Source organism: Scyliorhinus canicula, chromosome 20, assembly GCF_902713615.1.
Source record: "Scyliorhinus canicula chromosome 20, sScyCan1.1, whole genome shotgun sequence".
Lineage (NCBI taxonomy): Eukaryota > Metazoa > Chordata > Chondrichthyes > Carcharhiniformes > Scyliorhinidae > Scyliorhinus > Scyliorhinus canicula.
In genome coordinates, this window is record NC_052165.1 from 57,998,628 (window position 1) to 58,018,119 (window position 19,492).

The 19,492-nt window shown below is 47.5% G+C and overlaps 1 protein-coding gene across 1 annotated transcript in view; it reads left to right on the top strand.

Moving 5' to 3' along the window:
• The first annotated feature begins 7,340 nt into the window (after nucleotides 1–7,340).
• The window catches only part of pparab (peroxisome proliferator-activated receptor alpha b), a 107,862-nt gene continuing 95,710 nt past the window's right edge, over nucleotides 7,341–19,492 (top strand). Inside the window, 1 exon segment of the mRNA XM_038779964.1 lies at nucleotides 7,341–7,360. Coding sequence (XP_038635892.1) covers nucleotides 7,358–7,360 — 3 coding nt within the window. The 5' untranslated portion in view covers nucleotides 7,341–7,357.

Here is a 19,492-nt window from a genome sequence, read left to right on the forward strand (position 1 = left end):
CCTCCTCTCCTCCCATTCCCTGAACCTCGCTGCCATTCCTCCCCGGCTCAAATCCCCCTGATCGGCATCACCCTTGACCCTGCTCCCAACCTAGAGTGCTGTCGGAACTGCCTCCAAATTTTCAGCGTGGCCCTCGCAACCGGACTTGGAGTGCCATTTTTGCCAGCGCCTGCAACCCTTACCCCCTATATGAACTCGCCTCCATCCTTATCCACAAAGCCTCTGCCTCCCTATCCCAACTCTGAACTTTCTCTGCATTTGCCGTCCAGTAATAATACATCAAATTTGGGAGACCTAATCCCCCCTGACTGCCGTCCCCCCTGCAGTTCCACCTTCCTTATAATGGTCAACTTCCCCACCCACACAAACAAAGAAGTCAGTGTTTTCACCCCCTTGAAAAATGCCTTCGGCAAAAAGATCGGCAGGCACTGAAATAAAAATGAAAACTGTGGTAAAATGTTCACCTTCACCGCCTGCACCCGGCCCACCAATGATAGAAGAAGCCAATGCTAAATGCAGAAGGGGGGCATGGGGCATACTGCCTCGTTCCTCGGCGCAACGAAGAATACCCCGAATTCATATCATTCGTGCGCACACTCGCCATCCGCTCCTTATGCAGCAACTTCACCCACAAATTTAGGCATAATCCCAAACTTCTCTAACACCTTAACCAGATAACTCCATTCCACCCAATTAACTGCCTTCTCCGTCTCCAATGCCACCACGACTGCCTTCCCTCTGCTGGAGGAAGCACCAAAATCAGCAGTCAATGCACATCCAACAACTGTCTGCCCATCATGAGCCCAGTCTAATCCTCCTCAATCACCTTCCAACCTTAACGCCAGAACCTTTGCCAATATCTTGGTAACTACATTCAGCAGAGATACTGGCCTGTACGACCTTTACTCCACCAAGTCCTTATCCTTCTTTAGCAGCAACGAGATGGAGGTCTGCCCCATCATTTTCGGCAAAACCTCCCTGTCCATCGGGTCCTTGAATATTTCCACCAGCAACACCACCAGCTTATCCTTAAATTACTTGTAAAATTCCACCGGGAACCCATCCTGCCCTGCTGCCTTCCCAACTGCTGCCTTCACCTCTTCTATCTCCACCGACTCCTTCAGCCCAACTTCTCCATTTCACCCACCTTCGGGCACTGTAACCTCGCTAAAACCTCCCTCATCTTCCACTCAGCCTCTGGTGGTTCAGATTTGTACAAATCCCTATAAATCTCCTCAAACACCTTGTTAATCCGCTCCGGGATCACCACCATCCTATCCTGAACCCGAACTATCTCCCTCGCCGCAGCTTGCCTGCGGAGCTGACCTGCCAACACACGACCTGCCTTCTTTCATAGAATTTACAGTGCAGAAGGAGGCCATTCGACCCATTGAGTCTGCACTGGCTCTTGGAAAGAGCATTCTACCCAATTCTTTCCCCATAACCCAGCAACCCCACTCAACACTAAGTGCAATTTTGGACACTAAGGGCAATTTAGCATGGCCCATCCACCTAACCTGCACATCTTTGGACTGTCGGAGGAAACCGGAGGAAACCCACGCACACACGGGGAGAACGTGCAGGCTCCGCACAGTCAGTGACCCATGCCGGGAATCGAACCTGAGACCCTGTGAAGCAATTGTGCTAACCAGTATGCTACCGTGCTGCCCAAAGCTTCCCATACTCATAAATAGCCCCCTTTTCCTTCTCAGCTGATGCACCGTTTTCCCTGTGAACAGCAGATCAAATCTCAGTCTGCAACTCCTTTCTCTTCACCAGGAGTCCGGGATCCGGATCCCCCGTGTACCTCCCATCCACTTCCAAAATCTCTTCTACCAATTGTTGCCGTTCCTCCCTCTCCTCCTTATCCATCTTAGCCATAAACAATAATACTTGCCCCCTGCCTTCAGAGCCTCCCCAGTTAAACCCCACGTACTCGTCACTCACTTTCCCCATCCTATCATAGAAACTCTGGTCTGCCAAGAACCCCACATTCAGTCTCCAACCTGGCTCCTGAGCATGTTCTCTCAGACCATGTCCATCCAATGTGAAGCATGATCCAAAATCACAATTACTGACTACTCCAGCAAAGAGCACCTTCCCCACCACAAAAAATATAATCCCCGATAACACATTGTGCACCGGAGAAAAAAACGAATACTCCCGATCTCTCGGGTGTAAAAACCTCCATAGGTCAACCTCTCAACCCCATCATAAGCCCAGCTGATGCTCCCCCCCCACCCCCCAAATCCCGTCGGGATCAGCGAGCGCTGCTGTCCCCTCACCACAAAATCAACTCATGGGTATCTAGATTTGGAATGGCAGCACAGTTTTCTTCACAAACCCGTCATCCCAATTGAGGGCATATACGCTAACCAATGCCGCCACCCTCCCCTCCAGTGCAACAGTTATGATCATGCAGCTACGCCCCTGATCCGCCACCACTGTCTCCATCTGAAACTTTGCCCACTTGCCCACCAAAATCGCCAGCCCCCGGGCCCTACTATCAATCCCCGAATAAAACACCTGTCTCACCCAGCCCCTCCTAAGCCTCATCTGGTCCTTCACCCTCAGGTGGGTCTTTTGCAGCATCACCACATCAGCTTTGAAACTCTTCAAGTGCGAGAAAACTCTCGCCCTCTTCACCGGTCCCCCCAACCCACTCATGTTCCATGTTACCATTCTGACTGGGGACCTCAGCCCCCCCGCTTCCATCTGCTAGCACCATGACCCCAGGCCCTGCCCAACCGGCAGGACCCGCCACATCCTTCAGCCACCATCCCGCTTCCCAGAATCCCCCCACCTACTTCTAGTACAGCGGGTAACACTGTTGCTTCACAGCTCCAGAGTCCCAGATTCCCAGCTTGGGTCACTGTCTGTGCCGAGTCTGTGCATTCTCTCCGTGTCTGCGTGGGTTTCCTCCGGATGCTCCGGTTTCTTCCCACAAGTCCCGAAAGACTTGCTAGTTATGTGAATTGGATATTCTAAATTCTCCCTCTGTGTACCCGAACAGGTGCCGGAATGTGGCGACTAGGGGCTTTTCACAGTAACTTCATTGCAGTGTTAATGTAAGCCTACTTGTAACAAAGATTATTATCTTGCAAACACCCACCCAGTATCGATCCCCTCCCCTCACCATTCACACCTCCCAGGTCCAATGAAGCCTGCCCAACCAGGTCCAATGGCCACGCCCCCTCCCCCACTACACTCATATTCACTTGCATGGTGACCCTTGCCAGAGCCCCCTCCTCCTCCCCACCACTCCCTTAGCAACCCAGCTCCCCCATGCCCAGGACCCTGAAACCTACCCCCCCCCCCCCCCCCCCAACCACGAAAAGCAAACTCAGCCATACAGTTAGAGTGGGGAGAATACATCCACAAAACAAAAGAAAATACACCAATAAAGAAAAAACACATTAAAAACTCAGTGGAAAAAAATCAAAGTAAAAAGATCTTAGTCCACACGTCCAAGACCCTAATCCCAAAAACTCATCTCAGTCCCAGTCCTTTAGCCTCCATGATAGCCTCTGCCGTCTCAAAATAGAAGTCTTTCGAATTGTGAGTCACTCTCAACTTAGCTGGGTAGACTATGTTTTGTTATGCTCCTGATTTAGCATAAGCTGCTTCCTTGATGTGCACTCTGACAAAGGAAGGTTCAGACTTGGCGATAGCTTTAACACATTTATTAAACTGTTAACAATTCTCCTACTTGAATTCGACTATCCTGTTAATCCTGCTATAGCTACTCAGACTGACGAACCAGTCTGCTACAATCCAGGTGGTGGGTGTGATGTGTTTCAAATCAACCCTGTGTACTCACTGAGAGTCCCCACTGGAAAGAGGAAGATCATGTGTGCTGTGTCCTTTTATATGGTTTGGTGTAATGCCCTCCTGTGGTGGTGTCACCTGTGTGTGTGTATGGTGAATGCCCATTGGTTGTGTCCTATCTTACTGACCTATTGGTTGAATGTCTGTGTGTCATGTCTCTGGTGTTCCCTCTAGTGTCTAACTAGTCTACGTTATTTACATTAACCCCTTGTGTATTTACAGTGATGCATATCACCACAGACTACTCCAAACCTCACCCCGCTGCCGTATAGTGCTGCCTTCACCTAAGCAACCTGCCTTCTCGCCAACTCTGCCTTAAGATCTTGATATATACGTATACCAGCGCCTTCCCATTTTATCTCTTGCTTCTTCCTCGGCCAACTCAAAACCTTTTCCTTCACATGGTAGCTGTGGAAACAGCCTATGACAGCCCTTGGTGGTGTCATAATATCCACTCATGTATATCATGAGATGCAGACAGGCAGTGATTGACACACAGGATAACCAATCAACACACACGACACAGAACAACCAATCACCAGACAGGACACAACCACTCTAAAGCCCACAGGGCATTAAGGCTCTCCCTCTCTCACAGGACACGGCTAGGGTGATAGTCGCAGTGCACAGGCCAATGAACATCATCACCATGTGATAGAGAGCTAGACTGGTCAAGCCAGTAGGAGGTTTCAGTTAGGTTAATAGAGTGTAAACCCACAGCAGATTATGCACAGCAATCAACAGGTTCAATAAAACAGTGTTGGACCATCTCCTGTGTCGGAAGCCTGTTTCTCGTTTTACTGCATCCAGTTGCAATCGATGTTAGACCAACACAGATAACACATCAGGTGGCTCATATATTTTAGGCTTCCTCCGGAGTGACCAATGGGCCCTGTCCAACTCATAGAGGGAGGGCTCTTCCCCCTTTCCCCATCAACTTGGCAAAAGTCCATAAAGTACTCAGTCGGACTCTGGCCCTCCATCCTCTCAGACAAGCCCACGATCCTCAAATTCTGTCTCCTTGATCTGTTCTCCAGGTACGCCACTTTGGCTCAGCCCTTTATTGACCTCCATAGCTCCTCACTCATCGAGGGGAACTGGTTGCTATGCTATGACAATGCTTCTTGCACCTCTATTGACATCTTTGTCAACACAGTCTTTGTCAACGCAGCCTTTATTGGGGCAAGCGTCTCCTCCACCCACTCTTTGAGGAAGGTCATCTTCTCCCTCCGATTCACCTCTAAATGCTTGGCTAACAGCCTTTCAAACTCCCCCGATAGCACCTTGGTCAGAGTTTCAACCGTAATGGGAGTGGCCTCACCCGACAAACCAATACCCTCCTTCCTTCCTCCTGTTGGACTCACAACAGTACTCAAGGTGGACTTTCATTTGCCCCTTCCTCCCCTGACCTTTCTTCTGATTCCATTCCATCGATTCCTTAGAACTTTCCACACCATCCAAAAAGTACCTGAGACCGGGCATAAAGATCTAGCAGGAGCCACCGACGTGTGACCTTCATTTACCCACAAGTCACCACAGGAAGTCCCCCAGTTACGGTGAACCTTTATAAAGCACTGGTTTGGCCACCTGGAATATTGTGTCCAATTCTGGTCACCACACTTTTGGAAGGATCTGAAGGCATCAGTGAAGGTCCAGGAAAGACAAAACTGGTTGCTGGGATGAAGGACACCAGTTACTGGATAGATTAGAGAAGCTCTTCTGCTTAGAAATTGAGGAGGTTGATAAAGGCTGTCAAAACTATGAAGGGTCTGGACAGAGGATATCGGGATAACTTATTTCCATTCGCAAAAGCATCACCAATTTAAGGTCAATGGCAAAAGAACTAACGGTATCATGAGAGATTTTTAAAATGCAGTGTGTTTAGGATATGGAATGCACCGCTGGATAGTATGATGGGGGCAGATTTAACTGTGGCTTTCAAAAGGGAATTCGATTATTATCTGAATAAAAAACAAAACTGAAGGGCTATAGAGAAAAAGAAGGGGTGTTTTATCAGTTGAGTGAACTGGCATAGTTATGACAAGCTGAATGGCCTCCTGTGCTATAACCATTCTAAGACAAGATCTTATTGTTCTGTGTAGATTGTCAAAACCAAAATGACAACAGCTGACTACCGAGAGGTGATTCTCATGAAGCTGATGCCACTAAGTATCCGATTACTAGATCTGACAAAAAAGTTATTGTATCTGAACCCACCCATAACCAGGAAACAGGTATGGGCAGGGCACAGCTTCTTGCTCTGAAGTGGCTTCATGATTTTTTACACGCGCTGTCTGCATTTCGTAGCCCAATTCTACCGTCTATGATTTTAAAGATGAAGCCTCATGAATTAATTGTTAGCCATCAAGTTCAGAGCACAAGTTAACAACACTTATTTAGAACAATGAACTCTTCTCGCTCTTTTCCTTTAATTCGGCGTAGACATTTCTTCCAAAGTACCATTCATCCTCCCTTGTGGTGCAACAGAACAAATAAACTTATTCCTGCCAGTTGTGAATAGGAAGGTGCCCGTTCCAGGCAGATGTGGGACCTCAAACAAACAGCGTTTGTAAATCAATGTGTTTTCCCCTGTGTGCAGACACGCGTTAAACCCTAACCTTTGCTCAGTGTGTGCACGTTGAACGATTGCAATGTTGAGTGGCACGACCTTACCTCGTGTGCACGCTCACTCGCTCCGCGCGCTCACCCGGCGCGCCCCCAAGCGCCTCCCGCCTGGCCGGCCCACGGTGCCGTCACTTCCGTCTGTCAGCCCCACGAAACCTGACACTTATGTGTGTGTGTGTTGTTTTTGCATGGAGTGTCGATAAACAGCTCGAGGCGGTCGCGAGCGCCGTCTTGGGAAGTGCCCGGAGCATTCCGAGAGCAACCGCCGAGCGAAGGCGAGGGCGGCCGCCGTTGATGGGGAGGGCAGGTAACTTCGGACTACTTCGGCTACTTGAGTGGGGAGGTCAGGTCAGGTCAGCCGGCCCCAGGCGCGCACGGGCACGGTTGTTGACTGAACGCAAAAGTGGTGTGTGGACGGCAGCAGGTGACGGCGGCGGCCCGTTTTAACGAGCCGTGTGGTTTTCTTTTCCGTTCCCTCCTGCCGTGGGCAGCTGAGTTTGCCAGCCCTCTCCTCCCCTCCTCCCCCGCCGCGACCGGCCGGGGAATGGGGAGGGGGGGAGGAGGGGAATGGGGGGAGGGCGGGGGGGGCGCTCCCGCTGTTGCTGCCACTGTTGCTGCCACTATTGAACGGTGCCAGGGCTGATCGGGGCACACAGGACTTTGGACCCGGCGGCCTGTCAAATGCTGGCACAGCTCGTAATGTGTGACAACGGGGTTAATTTTGCCGCTGGCAGGTGCAGCCCGTGCCACGCCGGGTCTTGCAACACTTGTGCTGCCCATCTTTGGAAAGCAGTGAAACATTTGCTCCATCCAGACTGATGTCATCCCAGAGACCCAGTGGCGCCTCCATTCGGGTTGTGCCGATTTCTTTCTCGATCTTTAAAAGGTCAAGTAACCGAAAATAATGGTCAGAAAGACATTTCCCCCAATATTTATTTTTTCTTTAATTTGTTCAAACTGTTTGCGCGCTCGGGGGCTGAATAGCTTTCACCCATATTGCTTTACATTGGGACTTTTTATAGTTTAAAAAGGTTTCAATTTTATTTCATAGATGCAATGATAAATACATATTATAGTAATACTGTTCATTCATAGATGTGCCATTATGTTGGGCGATAGCCGAGATTTTGTTGCAGCAAACTTTAGAGCAAATTTTCCTTGCATTGCCCATGTTTTCAAAATTTCAGCCAGTTTCTGATCAGTAGCAGTATTATTTTCGATGGCTTGGCCCCATGAGTTGTTGGAGGAGTGAAACACAAATTCTGAAAAGACTAGAATGGCAACTTGGTCAATAAAAATCTGTTTTGAATTTAATGATTTCCAGTAGTAAAATTGAAATATTACCAAAATATGGCAATGAAATACTGGATTAAAACTACAATTAAATCTCTTCCAAAAACAAAAATAAGACTTAAAAAGACAAAAAGCTTCAATTTTAAAACTTAAAATTTCTATGATTAATGCATATTGATTGTATGTATTGGGCATTATCAATAAATTATTAGCCATTCCTCTGAAAGGAAAACCTAGGAAAAGAGCATTTTTACTATTAAGTTGGTAAAATGTCATGGCAGGTGTGTTGATTTTTAAAAATATAGGAGGCAGTTTCTGATGCTGATTTTATTTGATGAGATCTGATAAAGAAAGATGTGCATTTATATAGTGTCTTCCATGATCACAGGGAGTTCCAAGGACTTTAAGTCAATGAGGTGCTGTAATAGAACATAAAATATACAGTGCAGAAGGAGGCCATTTGGCCCATCGAGTCTGTGCCGACCCACTTAAGCCCTCACTTCCACCCTATCCCCGTAACCTACCTCCTTACCTTTTTGGTCACTCAGGGCAATTTATCATGGCCAATCCAGCTAACCTCCACGTCTTTGGACTGTGGGAGGAAACCGGAGCACCCGGAGGAAACCCATGCAGACACGGGGAGAACATGCAGTGCTCTCAACTTGTGCTACCGTGCTGTAGGAAATCTGGTAATCAGTTTGTGCACACCAGGTTTCTTCAAACAACAGTGTGATAATGGCCAGAGAATCTGTTTGTGATTTGGGAATAAATATTGAACAGGTCACCCTGCTTAATTCAAAATAGTACTTTGAGCTCTTTTTTATACTGGCCTGAGACGTCAGATTGGGCCTTGGTTTTAATGTTCCACTTGAATGCCAGCATCTCTGCAGTACTACACTAGAGTGTTAGCCTTGACTTTTGTGCTCAAGTCCTGGAACTTGATTCTAATCTTTTGCTTTTAGTGGGAGCACCATCAGCTGTGTCGTGGCTGACACTTGTTATGACTTATCAAAGGAACTTTTCTCAACATGATTGTCAGTTTATGCCTCGGTCCCACAGTAGAGTGGTTAACTCATGTTGTAGGGGCTGGTTTAGCTCACTGGGCTAGACAGCTGGTTTGTGATGCAGAACAAGGCCAGCAGCGCAGGTTCAATTCCCGTATCAGCTTACCTGAACAGGCGCCTGAATGTGGCGACTTGGGGCTTTTCACAGTAACTTCAGACTTGTGACAATAAAATATTATTATTAACTGCCAAAGTATAATTTTACTGTTTTGATTAACCGAGTTTCAGATATACTTCCCCTGTTAAGTGTTGGTAGAATAATATCACCAAATAAAATTGGGCAATGAATGCAAGCACAATAAAATAAACATGTTTTACTTCAGGTACCAGCATTAATATTATTTACATGGGAAATGTTTTAATTATTCTACTGAGATCAAATATTGATATGATATTTTCTTCATAAACCATTTTCATTTGCATTTATAAAATAATTTAAGTGAAATTAACAATGAATACTGCAGGCTTTTTATTTTTACACATCTTTTTCTCTGAATTGAATCAGTATCAATCTAAAAATGGTATCATAGAATCCCTACATGCAGTAGGAGGCCCTCTGAGCTAGCTCCCTACCTAGACCCACTCCCCAAACCTATCCCCGTAGCCCCACCTAACCGTTGGACACTTATCATGGCCAATCCATCTAACCTGCACATCTTTGGACTGTGGGAGGAAACCAGAAGAAACACACACCGATGTGAGGAGAACGTGCAAACTCCACATAAGACAGTCAGGGAAGGTCGGAATCGAACCCAGGTGCCTGGCGCTATGCGACAGCAGTGCTAACCACTGTGCTGCCCACAGTGAAACGAGATATAAGCAATCTATAAAATGAAAATGTATGTGGTGCTGAGACCTGCTAGAAATACTATTAATTGAAAACAATTAGATGGCCTTAAGTACATAAATTGGAATAATATTTCTTTTTTTTAATAAACAATTTTATTGAGGTAGTTTTTGGCTTTATAAACAGTTACAGACATCATCAGAAAGGAAGCAAAAAAGGCAAAAATGTGCAAACATCCACATACTTTCAATACTTCCACCGTAACATATTGCACAAGCCCGCTCCCCTCCCACCGGTACTACCCGCCTTATTTTCCCTCCTACTCTACTCTACCCCCCACCCCCCTGCTGATGCTCACTCTCCCGCAAAGAAGTCAATAAATGGTTGCCACCTCCGGGTGAACCCCTGCACAGATCCCCTCAAGGCGAACTTAATTTTTTCCATCCCCAGGAAACTCGACATGTCCGCAAGCCACCACTCAGTCTTCGGGGGCTTCGAGTCCCTCCACGCCAATAATATTCGTCGCCGGGCTATCAGGGAAGCAAAGGCCAACACATCGGCCTCTTTCTCCCCCTGGACGCCCGGGTCTTCCGAAACCCCAAAAATTGCCACCCCTGGACTCATCACCACCCTTGTTTTTAGCACCTGGGACATGACCCCCGCAAATCCCTCCCAGTACCCCCTCAGCTCAGGGCATGCCCAGAACATGTGAACATGGTTCGCTGGTCCTCCCGCGCACTTAGCGCATTTGTCCTCTATCCCGAAAAATGTGCTCATCCGAGCCACCGTCATATGGGCCCGGTGAACGACCTTAAATTGGATCAGCCCGAGCCTGGCACATGTCGCGGTCGAGTTTACCCGACACAGGGCCTCTGCCCACAGCCCATCCTCCATTTCCCCGCCTATCTCCTTCTCCCATTTAAGTTTCAGTTCCTCTGTCTGGGACCCTTCCTCCCTCATGAGCACCTTATAAATACCCGAGACTCTACCCTCCCCTTCGTCCCTCCCAGAGACTATTCTGTCTAGGATCCCCATTGGCGGGAGGCGCGGGAAAGATGGGACCTGTCTACGAACAAAGTCCCGCAACTGTAGGTATCTAAAATCATTTCCCCTTACCAACCCAAATTTCTCCTCCAAGCTCCTCAAACTCGTGAAGCTCCCTTCTAGGAACATATCACCCACCCTTCCCGCCCCTGCTCGCCGCCACACTCGGAACCCCCCATCCATTCTGCCGGGGGAAAACCGATGGCTGTCGCAGATTGGCGCCCAGACAGACGCCCCCATCTCCCCCACATGCCTCCTCCACTGACCCCATATCCGCAGGGTCGCCACCACTACCGGGCTGGTGGTGTACTTGGCCGGCGGCAGCGGTAGAGGAGCCATGACCAGGGCTTCCAAACTGGAGCCCCTGCACAAAGCCGCCTCCACCCGCTCCCAAATAGACCCCGTACCCACCATCCACTTCCTTATCATAGCGATGTTGGCCGCCCAGTAATAATTGACCAGACTCGGCAAAGCCAGCCCTCCCTCGCTGCGGTTCCTCTCCAACATCGCCTTCTTCACCCGCGGAGACTTTCCCGCCCAGACAAAGCTCATGATCAGCCCATTAACTCTTTTGAAGAAGGACTGTGGGATAAAGATCGGGAGGCACTGAAAAATAAACAAAAATCGAGGGAGGATTGTCATCTTTACAGTCTGCACCCTCCCTGCCAGCGACAGCGGGAGTGCATCCCATCTCCGAAACTCTCCCTTCATTTGCTCCACCACCCTGGCCAAATTTAACTTATGCAGCCTGCCCCAGTCTCGTGCCACCTGGATTCCCAAATACCGGAAATTTTCCTCAACTGGCCGAAACGGTAGCCCTCTCAATCTGTTCTCCTGGCCCCTTGCCTGGACCACAAACATTTCACTCTTGACCGTATTTAATTTGTATCCTGAGAACTGGCCGAACTCCCTCAGCATTCCCAGTATAGTTCCCATCCCGGCCACTGGGTCCGACACGTACAGGAGCAGGTTGTCTGCATAAAGAGAAACCCTGTGTTCAACCCCGCCCCTCACCATCCCCTTCCAACTCTCAGCGCAATCGGCAGCGGCTCTATGGCCAGCGCAAACAGCAGTGGGGAGAGCGGGCAGCCCTGCCTGGTCCCTCGGTACAACCTAAAGTACTCCAACACTTCTCTGTTGGTCCTGACGCTGGCCCTCGGGGCCTGATATAATAATTTAATCCAATCCACCAATCCCTCCCCGAACCCAAACCGTCCGAGCACCTCCCATAGATAGTCCCACTCCACCCGGTCAAAGGCCTTCTCGGCGTCCATTGCCACCACTACCTCCACCTCTCTACCCGCCGGGGGCATCATTATCACATTGAGCAATCTCCTCAGATTGGCCGCCAGCTGCCTACCTTTCACGAACCCCGTTTGATCCTCCCCAATCACCTCCGGTACACAGTCCTCCATTCTACCCGCCAGTACCTTTGCCAGGAGCTTGGCGTCTACATTAATCAGGGAGATTGGCCTGTAGGACCTGCACACCTCCGGGTCTTTACCCCGCTTCAATATCAGAGATATGGTGGCTTGTGACATTGTCAGCAGCAGGGTCCCTCTGTCCCTTGCCTCATTGAAAACCCTCGCCAAGACCGGGCCCACCAGCTCAGAGAACTTCCGATAAAACTCTACTGGGTATCCATCCGGCCCCGGGGACTTCCCCGACTGCATGGCCTTTAGGCCCCCCAATATCTCCTCTACTCTAATCGGGGCCCCCAGCTCTTCCACTCGCCCCCCAAACTGTTGGGAATGTTAACCCGTCCAGAAACCTTTTCATCCCCTCCGGTTCTTCCGGCGGCTCCGAAGTATACAGCTTACGATAGAAGTCCCGGAATACCCTATTCAATTCTGCCGGATCCTCCACTTTGCGCCCCCCCCTCGTCCCTCACTCTACCTATTTCCCTGGCCGCCTCCCTCCTCCTGAGTTGCTGCGCTAACAGTCTGCTAGCCTTTTCCCCATACTCGTACACCACTCCCCTCGCCTTCCTAAGCTGTTCCACGGCCCTGCTCGTGGATAGTGCCCCCAGTTCCGCCTGTAGTCTCTGCCCCTCCCTGAGTAAAACCTCCCCCGGGGACTCCGCGTGCTCTTCATCTATCCGACCCATTTCCCTGACCAATCTATCCATCTCTGCCCGGTCTGCCTTGGCTCTGTGGGCCCCAATTGAAATCAGCTCCCCCCGCACTACTGCCTTTAGCGCCTCCCACACGGTCGCCGCTGAGACCTCCCCAGTGTCATTCACATGCAGGTAATTTTTTATACATTTCCGAAGCCTCTCGCAGATCCCGTCCTCCGACAGCAGTCCCACATCTAGCCTCCATTGCGGGCGTTGATAACTCGCTCCCCCGAACTGCAGGTCCACCCAATGCGGGGCATGGTCTGAAATGGTAATTGCTGAGTATTCCGTGTTCTTTACCTCCCCCATACAGTCCCTGCTTATTACAAAGAAATCTATCCTGGAATATACTTTATGGACGTGCGAGTAAAACGAGTAGCCCCTTCCTGTTGGCTGTCCCTCTCTCCAGGGGTCCACTGCCCCCATTTGCTCCATAAACCCTTTCAGCTCCCTTGCCATTGCTGAGAGTCTACCCGTTCTGGGACACGACCGATCCAAAGTCGGGTCAAGGACCATGTTAAAGTCCCCTCCCATTATTAGCCTGCGAGAATCCAAGTCCAGGATCTTCCCCAGCACTCTTTTTATGAAGTCCACGTCATCCCAGTTCGGGGCATATATATTCACCAGCACCACTCTTCTCCCCTCCAGTCTACCCCGTACCATCAGGTATCTGCCCCCCCTGTCTGCGGATATGCCCTCTGCCTCAAATTGCACGCGCTTGTTGATCATGATTGCCACCCCTCTGGACTTCGAGTCCAAGTCCGAGTGGAAGACCTGGCTAATCCAGCCCTTCCTTAGCCTGGTCTGGTCTGACACTTTCAGATGTGTCTGGAATAATATTTCTTATTACCTTTATAGGTAGGGAAAACTTTCAGAGAGCTTTATTTTAGGATTGATTTCATAGTTCACAAATTTAGTGGATTGGGTAGAGTCCACAATAGGAAATGTGTACGATCTGTAAATGGAACAGCAAATTACCATGTTACATTTGCAGAGGCAGTGCACTTCAGCTGTTCTGAATCATACCTCTCAGCCAATGGTGGTGGCTCAAGAAAGGCTAAACAGTGGTTTCCAAAATTCCAGAAACTGCTCTGGTGGTCAGAGGAAGTGGTGATAAGGTCAAAGGGGTTGCTCCTTCCAATGACCATGGAAAGGTACCAAGGTAAATGGTCAGAGATGGTAGAACAGGTTAACCTGAGGAGCATTGCATACTGTAAGAACTTCATTTACAGGAGAATTCTGAGGAAGAGCAAGGCTCACCATTCTTGCCAGCTTCAGAGCTTTATGGGAGCTGATCATTGAGGAATGCCTTAATTAACTGATCTGCCTCTCCTTTCTCATCCAGCACCATATTACTCCTATCATTAGACTAACGCCTTGCACTCTTCAGATGTAGGTCTTCAATGTGAGCCTGGGGATTAATCTGCATTATAAAAAGCTCAACTTCTTGTTGCTATCAGTAGCAGTTCTGGCATACGTCTAGCATGGCATATTGTGATGTGAAACTTGGATGCCTTGCAATAATTTTATACTAAAAAATGAGTTTAATTTCTCTCAGGAAAACAAATATAAATGAAGCACCTTGTATTCCAAGAACTCTCCATCTATCTACATCTACGTAATGTAGTTCATTAAAAATCTGCTTGCCCCATTCTGGTTTCATGCCACCTTCCAGATGGATTGCAGTGTTAATCCTGTCTGCTTTGTGTGGGATATCTGGCTGATGCTCTTAAGCCTCAGCAGAGGTGGAAGGGGGAGCTGCATAAGCTGCCACCATAAAGGCTGATAACAGAAATGCAGCTGCACATAACTGCAACATAAGTGACCTGCTAGACAGGTGAAGTGCTTTCCAAGCAGTTGATAATCACCTGTTAAACAACGAAAGCATTCCCTGAGAGCCAAAGTATTTTGCACAGTAATGTCTCTATGGCCATAATCTATAGTAACTATTCAAATTTGTCAGTTTCAACATCAGTCTGTAACCTTGTGGTGCGGCCTGCCATATCACTCGGGTTGATTACTCAGATCAACCCTGGTTCAATGAGGAGTGCAAGAGAGCATGTAAGGAACAGGGCCAAGCATACGTAAGAGGTGCCAACCTGTTGAGGCTGCAACGCACCCTTCCAGTGATGGCCATGAAGTGAGAGGTCGCATAAAAGATAGTTCCTGCCTGAGACTTGATTCTTGCCTGTTTAGCAGGTTCTGTGCAGGTGAAAAAGTAATATCGTAGAAGAGCTAGGATCTTCCTATGATATGGGATGGCTAAAAGTTACCAAACGAGGAGTGTGTCGAGTAAAGGGCTCTCTTCAGACTCAGAAGACATTGCGGGGAACAGGAGGGGAAACATGGTAGAGGGACCAGTGGCGTCGTTGCCCACTCTGGACGACAAGTTGGTGGAGTTTCTAATTGGAGAGTTTAAAAGGCAAACGGACAATCTGGCAAATGTGACTGAGCCAATCCGGACGGGCGCGCACGCAGAGCTTAATAAGGCCAAGTCAATTCTTTTAGGAGCAAGGTGAAATTTGGAATGGTGTACCCGGTACACCTACGGATCATGCATGGGGCAGAAACCATTATTCCGGCATGCCGGAGGAGGAAAAAACATTGATCAAGGAGCATGTATTGGAGGACATTTGGGTGAATTGGATGGTTTCATCTGTATGGTGATGGTTCGGATGTGCTGGAAGGCCTCTTTGAGCTTCTGTGTGCAGGGGGGATGGTGGCGGCCATCTTGGGTGTGCCTGGAATCTGGGAATTGAGGGGCCCTGTTGCATTACCTTACAAGTAGGGTATAGCTGATTGGAGGACAGGGGCGCTGACCAGACCAGACTGGTCCCATGGAACGTGACTGGATTGAATGGGCCGGTTAAAAGATCTCTGGTGTCCACCCGTTTGTGCTTGAAGGCAGATGTGGTTTTCTTACAGGCGACACACCCTGTGCATTAGGGATCAAACCAGGTTGAGGAAAGGGTGGGTGGGACAAGTGTTCCAATCCATTCTACTTTAGACAAAGGGAACCGTGGTGCTTATCAATAAGAGGTTGGCTTCCCGGTTGGTAACATAGTGGTGGATCCAGGTGGCCAGATACGTGATGATGAATGGAAGGCTGGAGGGAAAGCTGGTGTTTGAGACCTTTCCTGGGGATTGTACAGGTTGGAGCCCCCATAGGGTGACTCTGACATTATACAATTCTTGGATGGTTTAATAAGAAAGAAAGAAAGAAAATCGCTTATTGTCACAAGTAGGCTTCAAATGAAGTTACTATGGAAAAACCCCTAGACGCCACATTCTGGCGCCTGATTGGGGAGGCTGGTTCGGGAATTGAACCGTGCTGCTGGCCTGCCTTGGTCTGCTTTCAAAGCCAGCGATTTAGCCCTGTGCTAAACCATCTTCAATAATTGGGTGGAGAAGGAGAAAGTGCAGGGGCTGACAGTTCTGTTCGGGTTTGAAGAAATTGAGATGAGTTGGTTCCATGCAGTCTGGGAAGGGCCCAGGCCAGGACAGATTCCCAATGGAATTTTATTTAAAAATTGTGATGAAGCTGGCCTATATCTGTTTTTAAAAAAAATGTATTTTACTACAAACATGTATCAGAACAGGTTACAGCGAACAAACACACTGGGAAACATGCTTCCCTACAATCAACTATAGTCTGTACAGATTTTTCCTCTTTTTCACCCCTCCCTCCCCCGTGACGAATAGCCCCTCAAACACGGTCACAAACATCCCCCACCTTTCCTCAAATCCCCCTGAAGAGCCCCTTAACTCATACTTTATCTTCTCTAATCGCAGGAAGTCGTACAGGTCACCCAACCAAGCCACTACCCCCGGTGCCGATGCCAACCAGCACTCCAGCAAAATTCGCTGCTGTGCAATCAGAGAGGCGAAGGCCAAGCATTGGCCTTCCTCCTCCCCATCAGCTTCTCTCAGACCCCAAATATCTGCGCCAAAGGGTCCAGATCCACCTCCTCCTCCACTATCCAGTCTAAGACTGCGAACACTCCCGCCCAGAATCTTCCCAATTTTTTTGCCACCCCAAAACATGTGCGTGTGATTCGCTGGCCCCCCGCCAGGTCTCCGACTTCGGGGGCTTTGAATCCCTCCAAGCTAATAGTATCCATCTCTGGGCTACCAGGGAAGTAAAGGCTAGAACATCTGCCTCTTTCTCCTCCTGGATTTCCGGGTCTTCAGACACTCCGAAAATCGCCACCTCTGGACTCGGTACCATCCTTCTTTTCAACACCTTGGACATGACATCTGCAAACCCCCACAAAGTCCCTTTTAAGCACACAAGATGACTGTGGTCAAACACATGCGCCCCACTCTGAACACATGGGTTTCTCCTCCGAATCCCCTCCGAATTCCAAACTCCACTCCCAAAACATGCTTTAAAATCTTATCGCATCGATCCCGGCTCTGGGTCACTGTCCCAGACAGGTCACTGTGTAGAGTTTGTACATTCTTCCCGTGTCACCCCCACAACCCAGAGGTGCGCAGGGTAGGTGGATTGGCCACGCTAAATTGCCCCTTAATTGGGAAAAAATGAATTGGGTACTCTAAATTTATATTTTAAAAAATCTTCGCATAATGCTTAGCGTTTTGCATTCTGAAATCCAGACCAGGTTTTACAAATGCCTCTTTTTAACCCAGGATTCCGATCTACTGTGAAATTAAACCTTAGTCCTTGGATTTCCGAGAGCCAACCACCAATTTCCATTGTTAGTTCAACTCTCGTTCCATAGGATGTAATAATATCTCAGAAGCTTCTGACATCTTCTAGCAGCTCTGTCTCTCTTTAGTGAATAGGACTCTGTTCCAGTACCTTTTAACCTCTCTTCATTTCTCTAGTTTCTGGAAATGGTTCTATTCAGCTTTCTGCCTTTGTTTTCTTAAACATTATTCCACGGTATGTCTTTTATTCTAGCAAGGTTGAGAGATGTTCCCTCACCAGCCTTCTAAACCACTGCTTCTAGCAGAGCTGTGAGAGCTGTCTTCTCTCTCACTTACCTGCAACTGCAGTTAAATTAGTTCAACTAAAACATAACTCTACCTTTCAAGTACCCAGTTACTAACCAATATCCACATGATTGTGCCTTTTATTTATTCTTCATGCCGTAGCCCTCTCTGAGCAGAATGGAATCACAGTTGGAATTGAAACTATCCCCTACATATGCAAACACCTTTGTCCTGCATGAATCAAAGTATAGGTTTACCCTTCCAGGCATATAAACATTAAATTAAACCCACATAAAACTTTTACCTTATTTTCTAATGTTTACCAATGCGAATATAAATCCCTTAAAACTAACTTTGTTTCCTAACACCTCCCTGGGGTGTTACATCCACTTTACACAAGCTTAACATGGCAAATATCTAACCACAACCTATTTCATCATACAAGTACAATTCTCTTAGTTCAGAACTGTACATTGCATATAATTACAATGATTTACCCAAAACAAATAGAATAATTTCACTGCATCATCAGAATCTATATATGGAAATATACTCGAGCCTTGTGTTTTTTTTTCATTTCCAGTTTTCAGCTTAGAAAATAATACTTAATTTAAATTTACACTGCAACTGCCCTTTTGTTACTTATTCCGTTCTCAAGCCCACTTTCCAAATTCACATGAGGCAAAATCATCTTTCAATTTAACAGTCAAAATGTAATTTTTGTGGGTTAACATCTCCTGTTTCAAGAATGCCGTTATGATGCTTCTTATGTTCTCTCATAATAGTATTATACTCTTGCTTTGTTTGTTCTTTGAACTTCTTGTAATCTTGATGTTTCTCCCTGTCCTATTTCAAATGAATTCTGTTCAATTCAGTTTGAGCCATGTCAATCACTTCCTCACTCTGAAGTTTCATAGTGCATTCTAACCCATCAACTTTATTGCACAATTTCTGAACTGTCTCAGTCCAGTTCTTAGTTGAGTTTGAATGGTCTTTGACAAACTGTTCATTTTGCCTTTTCTCCAATGACTACATCTTGTGTAGTGTCATCGAAAAGCATTTTTAAATCAGTGTCTCTTGTCATTGACTCAGAAAGATCACTTTGCAATTTCAATACTTTGGTTTGACGATGCATAATTTCCAATTTTGCAAGTACTTCAGTTGTTTTCCTACTTTGATACATCAGTAACATTACTTGGATCAATTTCTTGCTCACCTCGATCACTATTCAATAATGAGTTCCTATTTACAGGAACAACTTTCAAATTGAGATGCTAGCTACACCATACACCTTCGCCTTCATTTCCTCCATTCAGCTTTGTACTTCAAAAATCTCATTGTTCTTTTCACGACTGAGTTCTTTTGGTTAGTTTAGCTTTATAATTCTGCATACAGCGAATTATTCCGATTTACTAGAATCTCCTTTCTTTTAAAAAATAAATAAATTTAAAGTACCCATTTCATTTTTTCCAATTAAGGGGCAATTTACCATGGCCAATCCACCTACCCGGCAGATCTTTGGGTTGTAGGGGCGAAACCCACGCAGACACGGAGAGAATGTGCAAACTCTACACAGACAGTGACCCAGAGCCAGGATGAACCTTGGACCTTGGCACCGTGAGACAACAGTATTAACCACTGCGCCACCGTGCTGCCCTATCTCCCCTTTTCAAGGCATTTTTACGATACTACATAAATATTTTGATGCTTGAAATTCACCAAGTTTTAACTGAGGATCTATCTTTGCCAAGTTTGCTTTTTCAAGTTTATCCTTTAGAC